Raw genomic sequence first — 24849 nt, forward strand, 5'->3', positions numbered from 1 at the left:
CCCCCCCCCACCGGTGATCGTCATTTCCCCGTATCCCCTGGCAGAGGGGGAGACCAAGTGCGGCACGGTGGCGCAGCGGGCAGAGTTGCTGCCTTACAGCGCCGGAGACTCAGGTTCGATCCTGACTACGGGCGCCGTCTGTACGGAGTTTGTACGTTCTCCCCGTGACCTGCGTGGGTTTTCTCCGAGATCTTCGGTTTCCTCCCACACTCCAAAGACGTACAGGTATGTAGGTAAATTGACTGGGTAAATGTAAAAATTGTCCCTAGTGTGTGTAGGATAGTGTTAGTGTGCAGGGATCGCTGGGCGGCGCGGACTCGGTGGGCCAAAGGGCCTGTTTCCGCGCTGTATCTCTAAATCTAAAAAAAAATCTAAAAAAAAAAGAAAATAAGAAAAACAGTGCTTTTAGCATGAACGGGTTTCCTCCACCTGGACTGCAGTGGCTCTGGCTGTGCCGGCATCTGCATGAACTGCACGGCTACACTGATGGAGAACGGCTGAAGGACTGATCTGTTCACACAAGCGGCTGCACTTCCACCTCCACAGGACATCTTCCAGTGCACTGTAGAAAAACTGAACAACAAATCTAGTCATCCAACAGCTGATGGAAATAAATTGAGGAAATGTGTTTTATATGCCCCAAATGGTAATGAACTAGAGAAATATCCAAAGAAAGTGTTGTGTTTTGGGGAATACCTGCTGTTGTGGGCCAATTGAATGCCATGGTCCATTGCTGATTTTCATGTCGAGCTCACTCCATGGTGGAGGGTGTGTGGACTGGGCAACTGTCTATACTGGGCTCCGACCACAATCAAGTGCTTTTCAAATCCTTTTATTTATTCTCATTGTATCAAATAAAACAAATCTTTGAATTACAGTGAGACAAAGGGAGAAGACTGCAAGTGACCAAAGCAGGCAAGAGAACGAAGATCTGCCAAGTGACAATGAAGTAAATCATCAACCACAACTCTGAGCTGAGGCAGAGATAGTTAGAAACATAGAAACATAGAAACTAGGTGCAGGAGGAGGCCACTTGGCCCTTCGAGCCAGCACCGCCATTCATTGTGATCATAGCTAGAGCTAAACATCTAGTCGCAGGGTCACTTTACCCAAACATGATGCCATTGAAATGTGGATGAATCATTTATGTACAATCCACAAACACTGCCAGATGCCCACATCTGCTTCAGATTATCCTTCATTCCAATTACTCTTTTCATATAGCATTTGTCCAAAAGTGAAAGCATACCTTCAAATTTGGGAAATTCCCTGTATTAATTGTTCCACAACTAACTGGGAGAGTAGCATAATGTAGCTGTTTGCATATAAACACAAGTCCAATCTTACATTTGGAAGTAGTCACCCAGCTAATACAATTGCAATGCAATCTTCTTACTTAACCTCAGCTCCAAGTATCACTCGTTGAGGGACTGCTTCAACTGCACCTACAACTGCTGTGAAAAAACGGATATTCATGGCAGCTGGAATCGCAGTGCAGAATCCTTTAAATTCATCTTCGTATTCTTTAAATTCATATTCATCATTAAAGGAAGCTGCATTTAAAACAAAATCTGTATAAATTAAGTACATTTGACCGATTTGAAAACCAAAGGCTCTCACTTACACCCTTGAACAAATCTATTGATTACAGGAACTTTAACTTAGTACAACATATTCCTAAGTGTCAAATGACAAGCAATGCTTTGTAAATACTGTGCCGTGTAAATACTGTTCCATATGTTAACAATGAGCCAATATGCAGAGTGGTCTTTCGGACATGAAATTAGAACACTGGGGAACCTGGCTTTTGTGGAGCTGGTTTCTACAAATGTAGGAAAAGCATTCTATTTTTGCAGATAGAACTGTGAAATTATTTATCCATTTGAATAGGTTTAAAAGACATTTGGACTGCTGCATGGATATCAAAGTTTAAAGGGATGTGGGTAAATGCAGGCAAATGCTCAGAACTGCTCAGGTAGGTAACTTGGTCAGCAGGTTAGGGTCAATGATTTGTTTCCACGCTGTATAACTTAATGAATCTAAACATCTTCCACCATTGATTCTGGATTCCATAATGTAAGCACCATAGGTTATTGATTAACCAGCTGAACTTGAGTTGTTCAACCATCATAAGAAATGAAGATCAAAAGAAGAATATTTTGACCATCTTCTCTGCCTCCATTAGAAAGTTTTAACTGCAGACAGACACAGCAGGTGTTATCAGGCAACTGAACCATCCTATCACCAACCAGAGAGCAGCCTGACCTACCATCTACCTAATTGGAGATCCTCGGACTATCTTTAATCAGACAACACTGGACTTTATCTTGCACTGAACAAAATTCCCTTTATCCTTTATCTGTACACCTTGGACGGCTCAATTGTAATCATGTATAGTCTTTTTGCTGACTGGATAGCACACCACAATAAAGCTTTTCACTGTGCCTCGGTACACATGACAATAAACTAAACTAAACTTGTGTGGTCAGATCTGGCTCACGTTGTAGGAGACGTTGAACCTGAGCACCCAAACCTCATCTCATACAGTAAATTATCGCCAACCAATAAGCCCTTGGATGTAAGCACTGAGCACTTGAAGCATTCAGTAGATGCATCGAACGTAAATCTGAAGCAATGCAGAGATGCTGGAATATGCCACAGAGCTGGCAACAATGAGTTACAACAGGACCAGGGAGATCAGCTATTCGTTCATGTCACCGTCTCCTGTGGAAACAGCCAGCTGCATTTGCTTATGTAAAAGTGACCTCATTCTTAAAGAAAGTCATCCACTGTGAATCAGAACGCACACCATAAACTACAACACCTCTCTGCAGTAATATATTGCTCAAGGGGTATGGAGGGTAATTAAATCAGTTTGCAGGTTCCACATAAGAGTAATACAAATCTATAAAGTAAATGTAGGAAATGCTTCAGCTAAAGGAGACAGCTTACCTTTATATAATGGCACCCATTCCGACAGATCTGTAAGGTTTGAATTTCCCCGCCTTGCTATATAATCTGCTGGTATAAGTTTCAGCAGGTTTTCATAAACAGTATACCTGCAAAAAAAGTAAGAGGGGTATTAAAGAGGTGAGCACTGGAATGTACAGCACTGCCAAATTACAGCACTGGAATGTACAGCACTGCCAAATTACAGCACTGGAATGTACAGCACTGCCAAATTACAGCACTGGAATGTACAGCACTGCCAAATTACAGCAGTGGGACTACAGCACGGGCAGTGGGATGTACAGCACGGGCAGTGGGACTACAGCACGGGCAGTGGGATGTACAGCACGGGCAGTGGGACTACAGCACGGGCAGTGGGATGTACAGCACGGGCAGTGGGATGTACAGCACGGGCAGTGGGATGTACAGCACGGGCAGTGGGATGTACAGCACGGGCAGTGGGACTACAGCACGGGCAGTGGGATGTACAGCACGGGCAGTGGGATGTACAGCACGGGCAGTGGGATGTACAGCACGGGCAGTGGGATGTACAGCACGGGCAGTGGGATGTACAGCACGGGCAGTGGGATGTACAGCAGTGGGACTACAGCACGGGCAGTGGGATGTACAGCACGGGCAGTGGGATGTACAGCACGGGCAGTGGGATGTACAGCACGGGCAGTGGGATGTACAGCAGTGGGACTACAGCACGGGCAGTGGGATGTACAGCACGGGCAGTGGGATGTACAGCACGGGCAGTGGGATGTACAGCACGGGCAGTGGGATGTACAGCACGGGCAGTGGGATGTACAGCAGTGGGACTACAGCACGGGCAGTGGGATGTACAGCACGGGCAGTGGGATGTACAGCACGGGCAGTGGGACTACAGCACGGGCAGTGGGATGTACAGCACGGGCAGTGGGATGTACAGCACGGGCAGTGGGATGTACAGCACGGGCAGTGGGACTACAGCAGTGGGACTACAGCAGTGGGACTACAGCAGTGGGACTACAGCAGTGGGACTACTGCACGGGCAGTGGGACTACAGCACGGGCAGTGGGACTACAGCACGGGCAGTGGGATGTACAGCACGGGCAGTGGGACTACAGCACGGGCAGTGGGATGTACAGCACGGGCAGTGGGACTACAGCACGGGCAGTGGGACTACAGCACGGGCAGTGGGACTACAGCACGGGCAGTGGGATGTACAGCACGGGCAGTGGGACTACAGCACGGGCAGTGGGACTACAGCACGGGCAGTGGGACTACAGCACGGGCAGTGGGACTACAGCACGGGCAGTGGGACTACAGCACGGGCAGTGGGACTACAGCACGGGCAGTGGGACTACAGCACGGGCAGTGGGATGTACAGCACGGGCAGTGGGATGTACAGCACGGGCAGTGGGATGTACAGCTCGGGCAGCTTGGTGCAGCAGTCCCAGTACAGTTGTCCAGTCCATCCCAGTGCAACCTCCAACTAGCGGTACCATGTAGGACGCACGTCTGAACGTGGAGGCAGAGGACGTGCAGAGCTGCTCTGCCACTCCCACAACATTCCCGCGGAAGATGACAAAGTACCTGAGAAATCAAGGTGGATGCTTCATCAACCTCAAAAAACCATGCACTGAAAAATTCCTCTCCCTGCTAACAATAATCAATGAGGAATGTTGGTTCCCATCTACCTTGTGCCTTCACAGCAGCTTGACAATGAAACTGGTGTGTTGGAAGGAACTACAGATGCTGGTTTAAACGGAAGATAAACACAAAATGCTGGAGTAACTCAGTGGGACAGGCAGCATCTCTGGAGAAAAGCAATGGGTGACGATTCAGGTTGTATCTCATTTTCACTATGAGAAGTTATCGTGGGTCTCGACCCGAAAAGTCACCCATTCCTTCTCTCCTGAGATGCTGCCTGACCTGCTGAGTTACTCCAGCATTTTGTGAAATAGATTAACATAAATACAGATCGCTGGTTTGTCTTTTTGTGAGAAAGAACAGCAAGAATTAAGTGTGTAAGAAGGAACTGCAGATGCTGGTTTTAACTGAAGATAGCCAGTGGTATGAATATTGATAGCCAGTGGTATGAATATTGATTTCTCTCACTTCAGGTAGCCCAGGCATTCCTTCTCTCCCTATCCCTCCCCCACCCAATCCACACTAGCTCCTCACACTAGCTCCTCACACTAGCTCCTCACACTAGCTCCTCACACTAGCTCCTCACACTAGCTCCTCACACTAGCTCCTCACACTAGCTCCTCATTTTCACCCTACAAACAGCTAACAATGGCCTGTTTTCTTTATCATCGTTACTTTTTTGCATATCTTTCATTCATTGTTGCCAGCTCTGTGGCATATTCCAGCCACTGGTGGGTAAGGCAAAGCAGTGCCTTTACCACCTTAGACAGCTGAGGAAATTCAGAGTGTCTCTGAGGATCCTTCAATGCTTCTACTCTGGGGCTGTAGAGAGCATCCTGTCCGGCAACATCACAGTCTGATTTGGGAACAGCTCTGCCCAGGACAGGAAGGCCCTGCAGAGAGTAGTGCGTTCGGCAGAACGCGCCATGGGAACTACACTCGCCCCACTGCAGGACCTATACATCAGGAGGCGCAGATCGAGAGCAAGCAAGATCATGAGGGACCCCTGCCACCCCAGCAACGGACTGTTCCAGCTGCTACGGTCAGGCAAACGCCTCCGCTGTCACGCTGTGAAAACGGAGAGGATGAGACGGAGTTTCTTCCCACAGGCCATTAGGACTGTTAACTATTATAACTACAGGGACTAAATTTTATTTTCTGTATTAATTTTAATTTATATGCTGAAATTGTAATTTCTTTTTGCACAATCCACAGGCATTGCCACTTTCATTTCACTGCACATCGTGTATGTGTATGTGACAAATAAACTTGACTTGACTTGACTTGTTCTTTATCTCTCGTTTCCCTTATCCCTAACCAGTCTGAAATAGGGTCTCGACTCGAAACGTCGCCCATTCCTTCTCTCCAGAGATGCTGCCTGTCCCGCTGAGTTACTCTAGCTTTTTGTGTCTAGCAAGAGTGGTGTCGGGAAACAGTCATTATTTCAAGCAACTTGCAGATTCTACTGGTATTTGAGATTTTCACCTAATAACCCCAAATGCTTGAGAAAGAAACATTTGCTCACACACCCAAGGGCAGTACAGTTGTCAAAATGATCAAAGCTGAGGCGCAGCAGGCAACCAGAGGTCGAGTCTTCTCCGAACAACAATGATGTTGTTTGAGCTGATGAGCATAACCCATTTCCAACTGCAAAACAAAATGGAAAAAAATATTTTATAAAGGCAGATATTTTTATAAATGATACTGATATTTTGCTCATCCAAAGTGTGTATTTCCATGAAGCCATTTCAAGACTCCAGTCTAAATCAGTGCTCTCAACGTCAGAGTGTCAGTCAGTCACTGCTGATGCTACACCAGTGGGTCAGCAGTCTCTAACTGACCCTCTAACTGACCCTCCTTCCTCTACCCACGCAACCCAAGCAGGTCTCTTGAAATCAATGTCCAAATAACAACGCGAATATTAACAAATAATAACAGTGCAAACATCTTCCAGTGGCAACTTAATTAATTGACAAAATGCTCATCGAAGAGGTAACAAAGAAGGTTGATGATGGATATGCGGTTAATGTTTCTGAAGGCATCTGATCAAGGTGCCACGTGACAGGCTTGTCTTCAAGAATGGATGACCATGGAATAAAAGGTCATTAGAAAAGTTGGCCAACTAAAACAAAACTGCAGCAGTGAAAGGTGATTTTACAAACGAGAAGAAAGTGTACGGTGAAATCCCCTTGGTGTCAGTACATCTAAGGTGCAGTGAAATGATAAATAGTTAGAGACTTCAAGATGATAACAAGCTGGTGGGTTGGGTAAACTGGGGAGGTGAAATTTAACACAAAAAAATGAAGCTTTATATTTATTGGAAAAATGATGGCGATGCAATCTAAAAGTTAAAGACAAAAAGAGAGATCTAGGGAACATGTGTGGTACGTTGCAAGGAGCAGGATTCAAAAGGCATATGGAATCCTGGGCCCTGTAAACAGAGGCTTGGAGCTCAGGAAAAGGGGACGGTTCAATGAACCACAACAAACATGGATTTGGCCACAACTGAAGTACTGAATCCAGTTCACCAATATGCAATGCCTCACATTTATCGAGATTAAAATCCATTAGCCATTCCTCAGCCCACTTGCCCAGCTGATCAAGACCCCGCCGTCATTCATGATAACCATCTTCACTGTCTACAATACCCTCTGTTTTAATGTTGATCTGCAAACTTGTTCATCATGCCTTGTACATTCTCATCCAAATCACTGATATAGATGACAAACAGCAATTGGCCCAGTACCAATCCCCGAGACATACACCCCTAGTCCAGAAAAACAATCTTCCACCATCTGTTCTAGACTAGTATCGTCTTTAACATCTCAGGCCAATCACTCCAGTCTGGAAGAGGGATATTGCAGCATTTATACTTCTAATGCGAAACACTCCTCTTATGCTCACAACTCCCGAGTACAAAAGTAAACTTGCGCCTTCTGTGCTTCTGTTGTATCAAATGGACAAGCCTTTATCCTTCTATTGACAGAAAGAAACAGAATGAAAAATGATAGGGCAACGTGAGACCCACTAGTTTTCTCCACTAGTTTTCTTGCTCTCACTCTCTCCTTCCCCAGAAGACAAAAGAAAAGAAAACATGTTATTTCTAATCACCAAAAGAAAATACATCACCTGGTCGCCATATTTTTAAGGGAACTCTTTTCAAGGTCTTGTCACTTGCAAGGGCAGCCAAAACTTGTTTGCCAGTTAGATAACCTGAAATTAAGAGAATATTTCATAATTCTGTACATTTTACAGATGGTCACATTTAGTATCGTGAAGAAGCTTTCCAGAACACCTCCATTCAATCTACATTGGGATCCTGAGCTTTAGCCTCCATCACTTCATCCACCTATCTCATTCCCTCTACATCTCTGCCTTCCAGCCTCGCCTTACACCTACTTGCCGCACCCATGCCCGTCCTCTCCCACCCCCCAGAGCAAGGCTGAGGAACACAGCTCCCTTCCCTCGGGTACATTACAACCCTCCAGACTTCATACTGAATTTGGCCATCTCAGCCTCTCTCACCATAACAGACGCTCCCCATCTTGCCATCATCCAACAGTCTCCAACTTAAAACATATTTGTTTTCTCACTTTAAAGTTCTGACAAAGGAACCTTAATCAACTGTTTCTCTCATCACTAATTTGTTTAACCTGTTGTGTGCTTCCATGGGTTTTAGTTGTGTTGGATTTCCAGCATCTGCAATTAGTAGTCTTATTGACTAGTCTTACTGAGTAACTTAGTGGGTCACGCAGCATCTGTGGAGAATGTGGATAGGTGACGTTTCGGGTTGATAAACCACAAACTTTCCTTGAACGCACGATGCTAACTTTAATTAATTATGCTTTTCAACTCTGCCCTAGATTACAATTCATGAAAGATTCCTTATCACAGACATTAGGCAGAGGTATAATTAAACTGGATGTTTTCAGTGGGCTGGCCTGTCCTCGCCAGAACTCTGACCCCACCAGTGTCATACACAGACGAATGGGGGGAGGGGGAGCAAGAGCGGAGCTGCGGGATATGGAGGTTCCCCTCTTCCATTATAGATGAGGCTCTCACTGAGGTCTCCTCCATATCTCGTAGTTCCGCTCTTGCTCCCCGTCCCCCCATTCGTAACAAGGACAGAGATCCCTTGCCCTCACCTTCCACCCCATCAGCCGTCGCATACAGCATATAATCCTCCAACATTTTCGCCACCTCCAACGGGATCCCACTGCTGGCCACGTCTTCCCATCTCCATTCCTTACCGCTTTCTGCAGCGACCTTTCGCTCCACAACTCCCTGGTCAATTCGTCCCTTCCCACCCAAACCACCCTCCCCAAGTACTTTCCCCTGCAACCGCAGGTGATGCAACACATGTCCCTTTACCTCCCCCCTTGACTCCAACCAAGGACCCCGACAGTCTTTGCAGGTGAGGCACAGGTTCACTTGCACCTTCTCCAACCTCATCTACTGTATCCTCTGTTTCAGGTGTCAACTCTTGCATATCGGCGAGATCAAGCGCAGGCTTGGCGATTGTTTCGCTCAACACCTCTGGTCAATCCGCCTTAACCTACCTGATCTCCTGGTTGCTCAACACTTCAACTTCCCCTCCCATTCCCACTGACCTTTCTGTCCTGGGCTTCTTCCATTTTCAGAGTGAGGCCCAGCGCAAATTGGAGGAACAGCACCTCATTTTTCTCTTAGGCAGCTTACACCCCAGCGGTATGAACATTGACTTCTCTAACTTCAAGTAGCCCTTGCTTTCCCTCTCTCTCCATCCCCTCTCCCTTCCCAGTTCTCCCACCAGTCTTACTGTCTCCGACTACATTCTATCTCTGTCCTGCCCACTCCCCTGACATCTGTCTGAAGAAGGGTATCGACCGAAAAGTCACCCATTCCTTCTCTCCAGAGGTGCTGCGTGGCCTGCTGAGTTACTCCAGCATTTTGGGTTTGATTTAAACCAACATCTGCAGTTCTTTCCTACTAAAGAAATTCCTCTTCATCTCCATTCAATCACCACCTAACACCTACCAGAGAGTGAGTGCAGCCCCAGTTAGCTTTTGGTCTGTTGCCCAATGGTCTGCTGCTGAGGATCGCCAGCATGAACACTTGACAGAATCACACAGGGAAGTGTGCCGCAGACACGGGCCCTCTCGGCCCTATTCCACTCATGCTGCCCATATACTCTGATTCCACATGCATGCAGTAGGCAGTATCTCTCAACTCCTGTTCCTGGCCAAGTGCTTACCCAAATGCTATTTCAACGTTGCTACCCATCTCTACCACTTGCTGAATGGACATGGACAAGGAACATGCAAGTTGGACTGGCGTGGCAAAGCAAATGGGCTGGCATGGACCGTGTGGGCCAAAGGGCCCGTTCCTGCTCTAGAACCATGACTTTAAACATTCAACAATTTATTCTCATTGAAAAGTTTGGACATTGTCAACTTTTAGATTTCCACTGTAAGTCACTGCAACTTCACTTACCAATAAAAATAACTTATTATAAATCTTGCCATAAGGCAGTTGCTCTACTTTTTTTAAGAACAGAAACACTTGTAAGTTGAAGGCAAATCCCAAATGTTCATTGATAACCTTTCCCCCCACACAAGCTGTACCGTAACGAGGCCTCAGTCTCACCTGGATTGCCAGACAGAGTTACCGGGGAAGGATGTTCCTTGACAGGGTTCGTGAAAGTAACACTGAATCTTTGAGTCAAAGTAGCTGGAAAACAATATATTATAGATTTAAACGAGATGGAGAGAAAATATACAAATACAAATACAGTTGAGTCAGGTGTTAAATGGCAGCAAGGCTGGAAGAGGTGGCGATCACTTCACTATCACAACAGAATCTATCGAAATCATTGTATACACTGGAATTTAGAAGGATGAGGGGGGATCTTATTGAAACATATAAGATAATTAGGGGATTGGACACATTAGAGGCAGGAAACATGTTCCCAATGTTGGGGGAGTCCAGAACAAGGGGCCACAGTTTAAGGATAAGGGGTAGGCCATTTAGAACGGAGATGAGGAAGAACTTTTTCAGTCAGAGAGTGGTGAAAGTGTGGAATTCTCTGCCTCAGAAGGCAGTGGAGGCCAGTTCGTTGGATGCTTTCAAGAGAGAGCTGGATAGAGCTCTTAAGGATAGCGGAGTGAGGGGGTATGGGGAGAAGGCAGGAACGGGGTACTGATTGAGAGTGATCAGCCACGATCGCATTGAATGGCGGTGCTGGCTCGAAGGGCTGAATGGCCTACTCCTGCACCTATTGTCTATTGTCTATTGCATATCAAAGGCAAATGGAGCACAGCCATACCTGATGAGTGCAAGGAAATATTTCCCACTGTGACAAGCAAATTGATATGAGATACTGTGGTTCCGTTCCAGTAGAAAACATAATCAGCCTGCAAAATCATATTTTTACATATTCCCTTCACAAGTTTGGGCTCCGATATATCAACCAATCCTGTATTGAGAAAAGCAAACAAATCACATCAGAAAGTGACAGCACAAGTGGATAGGGTGACCAAGACAAAGGGCATGCTTGCCTTCATCGATCAAACATGGATTATAAAGGTCAGGAAGTCATGCTGCAGCTGTATAAGGTATGGAGAGGCCACATTTGGAGTAGTGCATACAATTCTGGTTCCTATTGGAAGGATAAGGACATGGAAACAGACCATTTGACCAAACTCCTCCATGCCAACCAGGTTTTATAACTGAGCTAGTCTCATTTGCCAGCATTTGCCCATATCCCCCTAAATGATTTCTATCCATGCACCTGTCTAAAAGTCTTTTAAACATTGTAACTGTAGCCAGCTTCATCTGTCAGATCCACCAATATATGCTCCACTCCCTCCGTTAAAAAATTGCCCCTCAGGCCTCAAATCTTTCTTATACCTATGCTCTTTAGTTTTAGACTCCCCTGCTCTAGTTTTAGACTCCCATTCACCTAATCTGTATCACCACATGATATTGTACTCCTCCGTGTCATCACCCTGCAGCCTCCTATGCTGCAAGAAAAGAAGTCCTTGCCTGTCCATGTAACCCAAATACTCCAGTGCTGATAACATAGAAACATAGAAAATAGATGCAGGAGGAGGCCATTCGGCCCTTCGAGGCAGCACCGTCATTCACTGTGATCATGGCTGATCGTCCCCAATCAATACCCCGTGCCTGCCTTCTCCCCATATCCCTTGATTCCACTAACCCCTTGAGCTCCATCTAACTCTCTCTTAAATCCATCCAGTGATTTGGCTTCCACTGCCCTCTGTGGCAGAGAATTCCACAAATTCACAACTCTCTGGGTGAAAAAGTTTTTTCTCACCTCAGTTTTAAATGGCCTCCCCTTTATTCTAAGACTGGCCCCTGGTTCTGGACTCGCCCAACATTGGGAACATTTTTCCTGCATCTAGCTTGTCCAGTCCTTTTATAATTTTATATGTTTCTATAAGATCCCCTCTCATCCTTCTAAACTCCAGTGAATACAAGCCGAGTCTTTTCAATCTTTCATCATATGACAGTCCCGCCATCCCAGGGATCAATCTCATGAACCTACGCTGCACTGCCTCAATTACAAGGATGTCCTTCCTCAAATTAGGAGACCAAAATTGTACACAATTGTCCTTCCTCAAATTAGGAGACCGAAACTGTACACAATACTGGTCACAACATCCAGGTGAATCTTTCCTGCACCGTTGTCAGCTAATTATATCCTTTGTGCAGCTGGGCGACCAAAACTGCATTACAATACAGATAGTTCTGCTGGAAGGGATGGTTCTAAAATCCGACCGATCAATTAAGGAACACTATTTGCATTACAGGTAGTTCGTTATAGTTGTACTCCCAAGAAACCTCATGTCATAATAAAGGTATCACAAAATGCTGGAGTAACTCAGCGGGTCAGGCAGCATCTCAGGGTGGAGGAATGTGTGACTTTTCGCGTCGAGACCCTTCTTCAGACTGATGTCAGGGGAGGGGGCGGGCGGGACAAAGATAGGATGTAGTAGGAGTCAGGAAGGCAGTGGGAGAACTGGGAAGGGGGAGTGGAAGAGAGGGACAGAGGAACTATCTGAAGTTAGAGAAATCAATGTTCATACCACAAAAGCAAGACATTTACACTGGAAGTCCATACCCAAAGACGCCATGGCATTCTGCTCTTTGGGAAACAGGGCCCCAGAAGTTGAAGCAGTTATTGGAATGAAATCACCAAGGTCTGCCGCGTTCTGGTAGGTTATAACCGGCTGTATCAAAGCTACAAGACAAAAGACAAATCAATCACCCCTGCAGCTTTTTCCCACATAGATCTTTTACTTGATGTGTTCAAAATGCAGCTGCTCTGAAATCTCCCGTTTAACTTTTAGGTACTTTACTTTGGTATTTAACAGAACAGTTTCCATCTCTCCATGGACCAGATGCAGACGACAGCGAATCATAATTCAAGCCCCCACCACCTACGCTTTCCTGGGGTCACCACTGACCTGAAACCTAACCAGACGCAGCTACATATGGCTGCAAAGCAGGCCACAGGCTGGCTAGCTCAGTGAGTGACTCACCTCATGACTACCCAAAGTCTTTCCACCATCACATGGAGATGCGTGTTGCAATAGTATCCACTTGCTTAGACACACCAAAGTGGGAAGTGCTGCTGACCTACAGCAAGCTGACCTAAAACTGAACACAGTTCAGCCTCACCAACATCTACAACTGCAACATAACATTACAACTTGTATACTCAATGAGTATGACTGATGAAGGCCTGCATGCCAAAAGCCTTCTTCACCACCTCATCTATCTATCTACAAAACCACTTTCAGGGAACTATATCCTTGTACTCCTAAATCCATCTGCTCTGTAACACTCCCCAGGCCGCTACCATTTACTGTGAATGTCCTGCCCTGGTTAGACTTCCCAAAATGCTACACCTAACACTTATCTGAATTAAACTGCATTTGCCATTCCTCAGCTCACTTGTCCAGCTGATCAAGATGCCGCTGTAAACTCTGATCTTCACTGTCTATGATACCACCTATTTCAGTATCATCTGCAAACGTACTAGTCATGCCTTGCACATTCTCGTCTAAATTGTTGATATAGATGACACAGCAAAGAGCCCAGCACCGATACCTCCAGTCTGAACAACCACCACCCTCTGCCTCCTCGCTAATTCTGCTCCCCAGATGCCCTGTGGTATAACCTTCCAGAGCAGCCAACCATCAGTGCTTGCTGACACGCAACCTCTCAGCCGGTTGAAACATTACCCCCTTTTTCACTCTGTTAAAACACTTTATAGTTTACTTCAGTCAGAAAAAGGTTCTAATGAAACTGCTATTTATGCAATGGTGGTGGTACATACTTCCCAAGCCATTCTGGATCTGTTCACCAACTCCGATGGTGTCTGCACAAGTGTCAGCTGTGAGTGGAGTCACACAACGTGCATCAAAATCTTGTAGGTACTCCACAGGCGCACTCCCCAAGCACTGCCCATTCAAAGATTTCTACGTGTAGACAAAATAAATGAGAGCTTGCTTCCCTAGCCAGGAGTTGCAAAATCAGTCAGTCACAACATTTCATGATTTCTCATGATATTATTGTTAAATGTATATCGTGTTGTTACGAGCAAAGCACCAAGGCAAATTCCTTGTATGTATACATACTTGGCTAATAAAATTATTCAATTCAATAACATTTATTCAATTCAATTATTTTCCCTTTGACTTCTCGACTGCTGAGAATGCATGTACATGTCCAGCTCGTGACCCAGACTGCTGAGAATGCGTGTACATGTCCAGCTCGTGACCCAGACCCACGTGCAGGACATGGCTCCAGCTGCAGCAACACAAACAGCAGGTTCTGGAAACCGAGTCATTCAAGGCCCAGGACTTCCTGGATATTACAGAAGAAAAACATCTACCGATGCACTGTCGAAATATACTGAATGGTTGCATCAGAGTCAGGTATGGCGATTCCAACGTACAGGAACATAGGAGGCTGCAGAGTGGCGGACTCGGCCCAGTCCATCATGTGGACAGCCCTCCCCACCATCGAAAGCATCTATATGAGGCGCTGCTTCAAGGCGGCAGCATCTACCATTCAGCTCTTCACTCTCTACCTCTCTATCCCGCTTCTCTCTCTACCTCTCTACCCCTCTTCTCTCTCTACCATCAAGCATGAAGTACAGAAGCAGGAAGACCCACACCACCAGGTTCAGGAACACCTACCTTCCTATAACCATCATGCTCTTGAACCGACCTGCACAACCTAATCCTACTTCAGCAATGGAACATGATGGACTATCATGGCCTTGTTTCTAGTCTCCATCAAGTCTCCGCCATTCAATCATGGCTGATCTCAAACCTATTCTCCTGCCTTCTCCCCATAACCCCTGACACCCGTACTAATCAAGAATATGTCAATCTCTGCCTTAAACATATCCATTAACGGCCTCCACAGCCTTCTGTGGCAATGAATTCCATTATGTCTACAACAGCAATGACACTTGAAGTATCTTGGAATGAATGAGCAGGTAACAATGCAGATTTCCAGATTTTAGAAATTAAACAGTTTACACATTGCCTGGTTACACTTTTCATGCTGAATGTTACAAAATGTACTTTTGGCTACAATATGTGATCCATATCTGCCTCCCGTCAATATGTGATCCATATCTGCCTCCCGTCAATATGTGATCCATATCTGCCTCCCGTCTTTCCTGAAAATATTGTTGCAGTTTCCCTGGCACTTTTACCTGTGGCATAATAAAAAGCTGATCGTCGCCTCTCACGATGGGATCTCCCTGGTGGTAGCCAACGGGAACGTTTACTGCGGCAGATTTAGCCACCCCAAAGGAAAGGTCTGGTGAAACACCACTGTGGAAAAGAAGGTTAAATTCCTTCCGGCATCAACATTCATCACATAGCTCTGCAACATCCAAAGATAAATTGAAGTGCTTTCTCCATAAGATCACATATTTCAACATTTCACCATTGGCATCATTACCAAACAGAGACAGAGACATAATATTGATGCGTGGGGAAAAGACCAAGTTGCATGAAGAGGAGTGGGGGCAAAGTTGTGAAGTACCAACAGCAGTTTGGACCACCTGGGACAAATGGGACAACCTGGACCACCTGGGACAACCTGGGACCACCTGGGACAAATGGGCCATTTCAGTGGCATAAATCTGATGCAAAATTATTTTCATAAATCTTTAACAAATGCCTTGTGGAACATTCATTAATCACATCATCGCAACTGGCATTTCCTTCAACTTGTGACTCCTGAGGACATTACTGAAGAACAGGGTGAGAAGAATTGCCAAATGACATACAACATTTACATTGATTAGCATTATTCTTGATTTCCTTGTAGCTTTTCCTGACATCAATTTGCTTCCCTTACAGTTTTAAGGTCAGTATTTGTCAATTCTCTGCATATATTTCCATCAGCACTTTCTGGGAGAGAAGTTCAACTGCACAAGTATGAATGGAACCATGATCCGTTGGAGGGAACCCACGAGTTTTGTTCATTTGGCTGATAGACTGGAATAATCTTATTTAGGATTTAGGGTTGGGGTAGAGGCAAGAGCCTTTTTTAAGGATGCAATGTGGAATTGTTCACTGTAAACTATTCGGATGGATTCTGAGAAGGCTGTTTATTAAGGACTGCTCCCTTTGCAAACCACGAGACAGACAAAGGACTGATCTCTCACCCCTCAGGGTAACCCTGTGGCCCAGGGCCATCCCCCAGACCTGTCTATCCAGTGCCGAGGGGCTTGACCCAGGGAGTGGCTGAATCCCCAGAGACCGCCACAACATCCCAAGGACAGGGCTTTAAAATCATTCTATACACAGCATAAGAACTTAAGGCTCAGTGCTTCTTTGGGCAAAGTAAACCAAGAACCAAGGCAAAGTGTAATTAAGATGATTTTTTTTAAATGATACGAAGGAGAAAATAACCTGTAATACAGCAAATCTGAAATATGATTTAAAAATATAGATGTGTCAGCATGTACAGAGAAAAGGCAAATTAATGATTTGTTTAACAAATTAACAAGACATTTTATAGTTCCAAATGAATCTCTTACTGCTTGGTTAGGTATCTGCCAATTAAAATGTGTTGGACTGCAGTTAGAAGTTAGGTGAAGATCAGAAAAATTTAGCACTTTGTACAAATGCATCCTATTAAAATTTGAAGTGCATATAAATGTTCCAACGTCAGTTCAGAGGTAAGATCAAACATGGTTAAAATCTGAGGTAGAAGAGAAAAGAAAAAAGAGTTAAATCTCAAATACTCCATAGTGATATAAAATTCTTAAGGGATTGGACAGGCTAGATGCAGGAAAAATGTTCCCCATGTTGGGGGAGTCCAGTATCAGGAGTCAAAATCAGATTAGGAGAAGGGGAGGTGCAACGAGACCTGGGTGTGCTTGTACGTCATTGAAAGTAAGCATGCAGGGACAGCAGGCAGTGAACAAAGCTAATGGTATGTTGGCCTTCATTACGAGAGGATTTGAGTTTAAGAGCAAGGAGGTCCTACTGCAGTTGCACAGGGCCCTGGTGAGACCGCACCTGGAATATTGTGTGCAATTTTGGTCTCCTAATTTGAGGAAGGACATTATTGCTATTGAGGGAGTGCAGTGTAGGTTCACCAGGTTAATTCCCGGGATGTCGGGACTGACATATGATGAAAGAATGGGATGACTGGGCTTGTATTCACTGGAATTTAGAAGGATGAAAGGGGATTTTATAGAAACATAAAATTCTGAAAGGATTGAACAGGCAAGATGCAGGAAAAAATGTTCCCGATGTTGGGAGAGTCCAGAACCAGGGGTCACAGTTTAAGAATAAGGGGTAGGCCATTTAGGACTGAGACGAGGAAAAACCTTTTCACCCAGAGAGTTGTGAATCTGTGGAATTCTCTGCCACAGAAGGCAGTGGAGGCCAATTCACTGGATGCTTTCAAGAGAGAGTTAGATTTAGCTCTTAGGGCTAACGGAATCAAGGGATATGGGGAGAAAGCAGGAACGGGGTACTGATTGTGGATGATCAGCCGTGATCACATTGAATGGCGGTGCTGGCTCGAAGGCACTGATTGGCCTACTCCTGCACCAATTTTCCATGTTTCTAAAGCAACAAAAGAGAAACAAGACCAGTTTCCAAAAGTAATCAGACTATAAGCATGAAAGTTACTCAGAATAATCATGTTACTGATTATACGCTCGTTGTTTCCAGTTATATAAACTTACATGGTATCGCCTTCAAAGAACAGCCCCAAATACGGAGAGTTATTAAGAGAAGACTGCACACAAAGGAAGGGGAACCATTTTGGAGCTCTGTCCTGATTCTGCATGGAGCAGAGATGGTCGTAGGGTGGGGACACCTGTCCTCCAAATACTCCTGTAAAGCAGTGGGAATGAAATAGCTGGATCATGTCAGCCGTGCATTCCTAGAAACAAAACCAATATTTACTTTAAAATGTATATCTCGGAACAACAGACAAGAAAAATGAAACAAAAAATCATTAACACAGTCATTGTGACAGCAGGCAAGACAATCAAATCACTTCCAGAATTGTAAACTGTAGATGCTGGAAATCTGCCATAAAAACAGAATGTGCTGGAGATATTCTGGAGGTCAGGCAGCAACTGTGAGAGAAACATTATCATCTCGGGTGAAAGACCCTTTTCATGGGAAAGAGAAAAAAGTTTTGATGATGTGGGGAAAGGATGGTTAGGACGAAGAAAATGATTAGAGATAGCAAGAGCACAAACATACCGGGTGGTATCAGTGCTTAATGTACACCTGACAAAGATTACCACAGGCAGTGAGATTCCAGCATCATACCTGCTGGTTTTTCTTGCTATTGAGGGGGTGCAGTGTAGGTTCACCAGGTTAATTCCCGGGATGGCGGGGCAGACATATGATGAAAGAATGCATTGACTGGGCTTGTATTCACTGGAATTTAGAAGGATGAGAGGGGATCTTATAGAAACATATAAAATCCCTAAGGGATTGGACTGGCTAGATGTAGGAAAAATGTTCCCGATGTTGGGGGAGTCCAGAACCAGGGGTCACAGTTTAAGAATAAGGGGTAGGCCACTTAGGACTGAGACGAGGAAAAACGTTTTCACCCAGAGAGTTGTGAATCTGTGGAATTCTTTGCCTCAGAAGGCAGTGGAGGCCAATTCACTGGATGCTTTCAAGAGAGAGTTAGATTTAGCTCTTAGGGCTAAAGGAATCAAGGGATATGGGGAAACAGGAACGGGGTACTGATTTTGAATGATCAGCCATGATCACATTGAATGGCGGTGCTGGCTCAAAGGGCCAAATGGCTTACTCTTGCACCTACTTTCTGTTTATCAAATGAAAACACATCAATGGGCCCCTAAATTATTTCAAATGTCCTGAATCCTTGACTACCGAGTCATTTAATTAGCCGCAGACCCAGTGACATACTCAGATTCTGCAGTTATTTACGCAAACATCAGTCATCTATATTTCGTTACAGTTCATAAAAAGCTAACTTTTGCAACAAATTAACAACGTACACCAGGTAACTTCATGTGTCATATGAAGCATACCTCATCACAGCAGCATCCCACATCACAAGCTCTTGCCGTTAGGTTGCATGGACACGGGCCAAGCGGGTGGTATTTTTGTTTTGGAATGGGCATATTGTTTTCTATTGAAGCAAAAATAAAACTCTAAATAAGTAATGACAATCAAAAACTGCAGTGACACTGAGCTCTTCAGAGTGGGATAGTCCCATTGTAGCTACATGGGTCCACGTTACAGTTAATTGTCTGAAGGGCTTCGACCCAAAACGTCACCCATTCCTTCTTTCCAGAGATGCTGCCTGCCCCGCTGAGTTACTCCAGCATCTTGTGTCTATCCACGTTAATTAGACAGTTGCACGGACCACAGACCCCACAGAACTAACCCACTTGTTCAATTAATTTTGCAAGACAGTAGCTGGAGCTGCAAAAAGTACATTTTCAACCCAAACCATTATCGTTGAAGAACTCAATCTGGAAGGATTTAAAAAAATAAGAATAATTACTGTATCACAAAGCTTTGAAAATCATTAGCAACCGGTTCCTGATTTTACTGCTGCTGGTATAAAATGCTAATGCCAATTCACAGTCAATAGTAAATTCAGTCAGGTTAATACATTGACTGAAGTTTACTTTTAAACTTCCACTAGAAACCAATTATTTTTCAGTCAACCTGTTGATAGAAACGATGCTAAATGGTGGGGTCCAAGTGTCCTATAAGTCCAGACACTACCGTAGCATGTAACAAAATGTCACATCGTCAACCACACCGTTTCAGACCCCAACAATGGAACTAATAAATATTATTATTAAGATTAAGAAGAAAGATGTTTCAGTCAAGACTCTTCCAATGAGGCTTTCCCATTAACTGCAAAAATAAGACAGAACTGTGGAAAATAAGGCCATTCAGCCCATCAAACCAATGTTTGTTCTGTGTCACAGCAATACAATTGGGCCAAACTCCAAGAAATGTTACCCTTCAAAATATTTTAAAATAATACTGCCTTACTTCCCCTTTGAAAATTATCCTCACTGCTGTGGCTTCTCCGGTCTCTCATAAAGTAGTGATTTTTATGTTCTAGATCCCTATTTTTAATGACAGGGATCTTTTGAAAAGGTCGTTTCTTAGCCGCTTGTTAATAAGATGCTGACAGTTGTTTGTTCTTCCATAACTTCTAAAATTGTACAATTTATTTTATCTTTCCTCATTCTTCCTACTATAACTAAAATGTATCACTTGTAGGTCTTGGATTTTAAATGTGCACCTTCCCATTTCACTGTGTCTGCATCTTTCCTGAAGTCTGTTTGTATCGTCTCTACCACATTTGATTCACATCTAAGCAGATTCTGAACTTGTGTACTGTGTCCAAGTCATTAACAAATACCTGTGTCCTTTCACACACCATTGCACACAGGTGCACAAGGCTAAACTGTACAGCTAACTGAAACAGGCCCTTCAGCCCAACTTATCCATGCTGATCAGGTTTCCTAACTAAGCTATATCCTTCCAAACCTTTCCCCATCCATGTTCCCGTCCAAATGCCTTTTAAATGTCATAACTGTATCCCCTCTCCCATTTTCTCTGACACTTGATTCATATACTCATCTGTGTGAAAAGGTTAGCTTTCCGTTGCCTTTCTTTCCCCTCTCACCTTAAACCAACGCCCTCTGGTTTGAGACTCCTACCTCAGGGGAAACACTGTGGTTGCTCCGCTTATTGTTACCCCTTCTGATTTTGAGTATCTTGATAAGGTCCCCTTTAGCTTCCCATGCAGCAGGGAGGAGAGTCCCAGCCTATCCAGCCTCTACGCAAGAGCCTTAGACTTCCCTACATTCTGAAAAGTAGCTGCTGCCAAGCACTCTCTGCTGCCTGTCCCTGGGCAATTTTGTACCCATGCAGCCAATATCTCGGGCGGCACAGTGGCGCACGGTAGAATTGCTGCCTCACAGCACCAAAGACCCGGGTTCCTTCCTGACTACGGGTGCTATCTGCACGAAGCTTGTACATTCGCCCCGTGAGTTTTTTTCCCGAGATCTTCGGTTCCCTCCCACACTGCAAAGACATACAGATGTGTCAGTAAATTGGCTTGGTACAAGTGTAAATTGTAAATTGTCCCTAGTGTGTGTTGGATAGTGCAAATGTGCGGGATCGCTGGTCGGTGCGAACTCAGTGGGCCGAAGGGCCTGTTTCTGCACTGTATCTCCAAACTAGACTAAACACTCAAATCCCACGGGACTGTTGCGATTTGAGTTTTGCTCAGTTTTACTAATTTACTGGGCATCATTTATTAATCTACCGCATCACACTTATCAACCCTCTGTCCTTCTAAAATACCAATAATAACTGTGAGACAATTTGCCTTTTAATAAATCCAAGCTCTTAGAATTATATTAACAGAATCAACAACATTTTGGTGAAAACAAAGTAGTCAGAATAACCCGGTATTTAGTGGTCAGCAATTGCTTCTCACAGCTTCAGTGCATCGAAGCGCATTTGCAAGGTTACAGGAACACATCACAATGGTTTGGAGCTAACAGTGGTCATTGTTCCCGGTTAACATCATTTCTAATGTCACACTCCAGGAAACGGCCTGCAGTAGAAACAAAGGCTGGCAGTGAGAATGGGCTTTGCCACCACCTCTGCCTAGTTCACTAAACAAACCACAGAACAGTGTTCTCATCCCTAGTTAGGATAGATTCATAGAAAAAGACCCTTCAGCCCAGCAGGTCCATGCTGACCATCAAGCACCCATTTACACTAATCCCAGCACATTCATCCCCTCACTCCCATTAAATCCCTCCAGATTCCACCTCTCACCTTCACACTTGGGGCAATTTACAGCAGCCAATTCACATGCAGACACGCACCTTTTTTCTGGTGAGGGAGTAAACTGGATCACCCAGAGAAAACCCTCGTGGCCACAGGGAGACAAGCAAAGTCCACTCAGACATTATTGGAGGGTGAGATTGAACTCAGTGGCTGGAGTTGTGAGGCAGCAGAGTGCGCCGCAGAGTGCACCCGCAGAGTGCGCCCGCAGAGTGCGCCCGCAGAGTGCGCCCGCAGAGTGCGCCCGCAGAGTGCGCCCGCAGAGTGCGCCCGCAGAGTGCGCCCGCAGAGTGCACCGCACACGGCATGGTGGCCACCTGCACAATGGAAAGACCAATTTGCATTTTTATAGCCCCTCACAACCTCAGGAAATGCCACAGATCACTGTAGCCAATGAAGCACTCAGAGTTGGATATCCACTCACCATTTATAATCCCTTGGAATGTGGAGTTTACGTATATTATAACTTGGACAAGTAGTGTTGCCAAAACCTTGCCATTTAGACAAGCAGTCACACGGAGTGTTTCAAGAACACATAGCGGTTCCCAGCAACAGTTGGTTTCATTCGATGCATTTTCACAAAGTACCAGAGGTCTGTCCAGGGTCAGCTGCAGATTCAGAGTTGACAAGTCAAGCTGCAATCAAATCCATAAGAATTCAATTCAAAACACTGGCTGGACAGAGAACATGTAATATATGATGGGTAAAAACTTGAATCATTTCAAAAAATATTTCAATTTAACCCCACATTTGGAAATTCACATACAAAGCTTTGCCTCACAAGATAATTCTTCAGTCACTGGTGTTGGTTAGATTTTGCCTCAGAGGTGTGAACCAATTCATCATCTGCTTCACCCAATGTTTAAATGCCAGGCCCAAACATTCCAAGCCCAGCTGCCACCCATGGCCCAGCAGTTTCTGACACACCAGCTTCCTCATTGCAAGGCCCAGCTCCAGCCCAGCAACACCATTAATCTTTCCAAAGTAAATGTCCAGTGTCCATCACATTAACCACACTTCCACACTGCCCATGAGTTACTCCCATCCTGCCCAACTGCTCACCCATACTTAGCACCATCCTCTGCCACCCATCCACAATCCCCGTCCAGCTCCCTCCAATGCAATGCAAAATTCTTATTGTTTTAAAACATCACACAACAAAAGCATTTCAATGTACCTCGGTACATGACAATAAAATAAACTAAATAAAGAAGCTCCTGCAGTATTGTATTGTGTTCCTCTTTAGTTTAGGATCATTTCTCCTTTATTTCTTTATTATCTTCTTAATTATATTTTGCTTCTTTAACAATCCCAATCCTCTAATATCAAGGGCTTTCTGCAACCATTACTTCAGTCTCTGCTAACAAAATCAAATCATTGTGCAATGAAGTCGACTGTCAGAACCTTTCCATGCTCCAGACCTCCAGCGACCTGGTTGAAAGCTACATAACAAAAGTACTGAAAAATGATACACAAGGATGTTTTCCTTAAGTACAAACCTCATCAACTGAACTAGTCAGTGCCCATTGACCAGTGCCATTTGTCTTCACACACGTGGACTGCAACAAATCTAAGAAAAGAAACCAAGCTGAACAAAATTCTGTTTCTCATTTCCTAGAAAGCAGCTCTTATCTTTATTCTCCCCAATCTAGGAATCAGAGTGAATAAGCAATTATTAACATTAGAGTTAGAAAAGTGTCTTCAGTTGATGAATTGACAAGAAGCAAGACAGTTGTCACAATAAAAATCCTGTCATTTTTTTCTGGCACAGAAGCAGATGCACAAGTTATGTGCATGCAACCAGAAAGGCCATTCATGGAGATATAGAAATGATTTTGTGCAAGTAAAGGCAGACATATCTAGGCAGTTGAAGTTAGTATCATGTTGAAGTTAATATCAGGTCTGGCTTGGATCACAGAAGTAACATTGCAGATTTCTCAGATTTTAAGGAACATTCTGGAATAGTGACATATAAAATAATGGAGTAACAAAATAGTTCAGGTGCTGGTATTCCCAAGTACCAACAGAATGCTGAAAATACTAAGCAGGTCAGGCAGAACCTGCAAAGAGGGGAAACAATTCACATTAAGCTGGAAAGAATCCAGAGATTTGTGAGGATGTTGCCAGGTCTCGAGAGCCTGGAGCACAGAAAGCTGAAGGGTGATCTTATAGAGGTGTAGGAAAATAACTGCAGATGCTGGTACAAATCGAAGATATCACAAAAGGCTGGAGTAACTCAGCGGGTCAGGCAGCATCTCTGGAGAGAAGGAACGGGTGACGTTTCAGGTCGAGACTCTTCTTCAGATTCTGAAGAATGAATCTGGAAATTCAATCACCAAATTGGGCCAATTTTTTTAATTCTCAATTGGCACAGAAATCCAATCCAATAGGAAAATGTTGTACTAACTGAGCCTTAAGTACAACTTCTATTCACTTAAGTCTTTAGTGAAACCAATGTACCCTGTAAAAGATTCAAGGAGACATACCATCAGTAGCTCCCACTGTTTCTACACCGAGTTTAAGAGCAGAACTGTTTAGACCCACCAAGAAGAAATTTACTTCAGGGCCTGATGCAACCAGGAAAGATGGCTGGAACTCTAAATTAAGAGTGAAATAATTAGATGTTAGATCATAAGCTGTAAGGATCATGGAACCCTACAGAATAAAAAACATTGTCATGGGACCATCATAACAGAGGCAATAAATCATTTTACAATTCCAAGGATCGACACACACAACCTGGTGCCACATTGAGATCATAAGTGATAGGAGCAGAATTAGGCCATTCAGCCCATCGTCTACTCTGCCATTCAATCATGGCTGATCTATCTTTCCCTCCTAAACCCATTCTCCTGCTTTATCCCAAACCCCTGACACTGGTACTGATCAAGAATCT

The 24849-nt window shown here is 44.5% G+C and overlaps 1 protein-coding gene across 1 annotated transcript in view; it reads right to left on the reverse strand.

Moving 5' to 3' along the window:
• The window catches only part of tctn2 (tectonic family member 2), a 29678-nt gene that overhangs the window by 2620 nt on the left and 2209 nt on the right, over positions 1–24849 (reverse strand). The window contains exons 2-16 of the mRNA XM_078421526.1: positions 24440–24550; positions 23453–23523; positions 22378–22588; positions 19154–19254; positions 17819–18018; positions 15320–15440; positions 13928–14069; positions 12707–12826; positions 10889–11038; positions 10210–10293; positions 7714–7797; positions 6114–6231; positions 2953–3059; positions 1397–1553; positions 430–573 (exon numbers count right to left, since the gene is read on the reverse strand). Of these exons, the coding sequence (XP_078277652.1) occupies positions 430–573; positions 1397–1553; positions 2953–3059; positions 6114–6231; positions 7714–7797; positions 10210–10293; positions 10889–11038; positions 12707–12826; positions 13928–14069; positions 15320–15440; positions 17819–18018; positions 19154–19254; positions 22378–22588; positions 23453–23523; positions 24440–24550 (1921 nt within the window). The remainder of the gene's footprint in view (positions 1–429; positions 574–1396; positions 1554–2952; positions 3060–6113; positions 6232–7713; positions 7798–10209; positions 10294–10888; positions 11039–12706; positions 12827–13927; positions 14070–15319; positions 15441–17818; positions 18019–19153; positions 19255–22377; positions 22589–23452; positions 23524–24439; positions 24551–24849) is intronic.

Source organism: Rhinoraja longicauda, chromosome 25, assembly GCF_053455715.1.
Source record: "Rhinoraja longicauda isolate Sanriku21f chromosome 25, sRhiLon1.1, whole genome shotgun sequence".
NCBI lineage: Eukaryota > Metazoa > Chordata > Chondrichthyes > Rajiformes > Arhynchobatidae > Rhinoraja > Rhinoraja longicauda.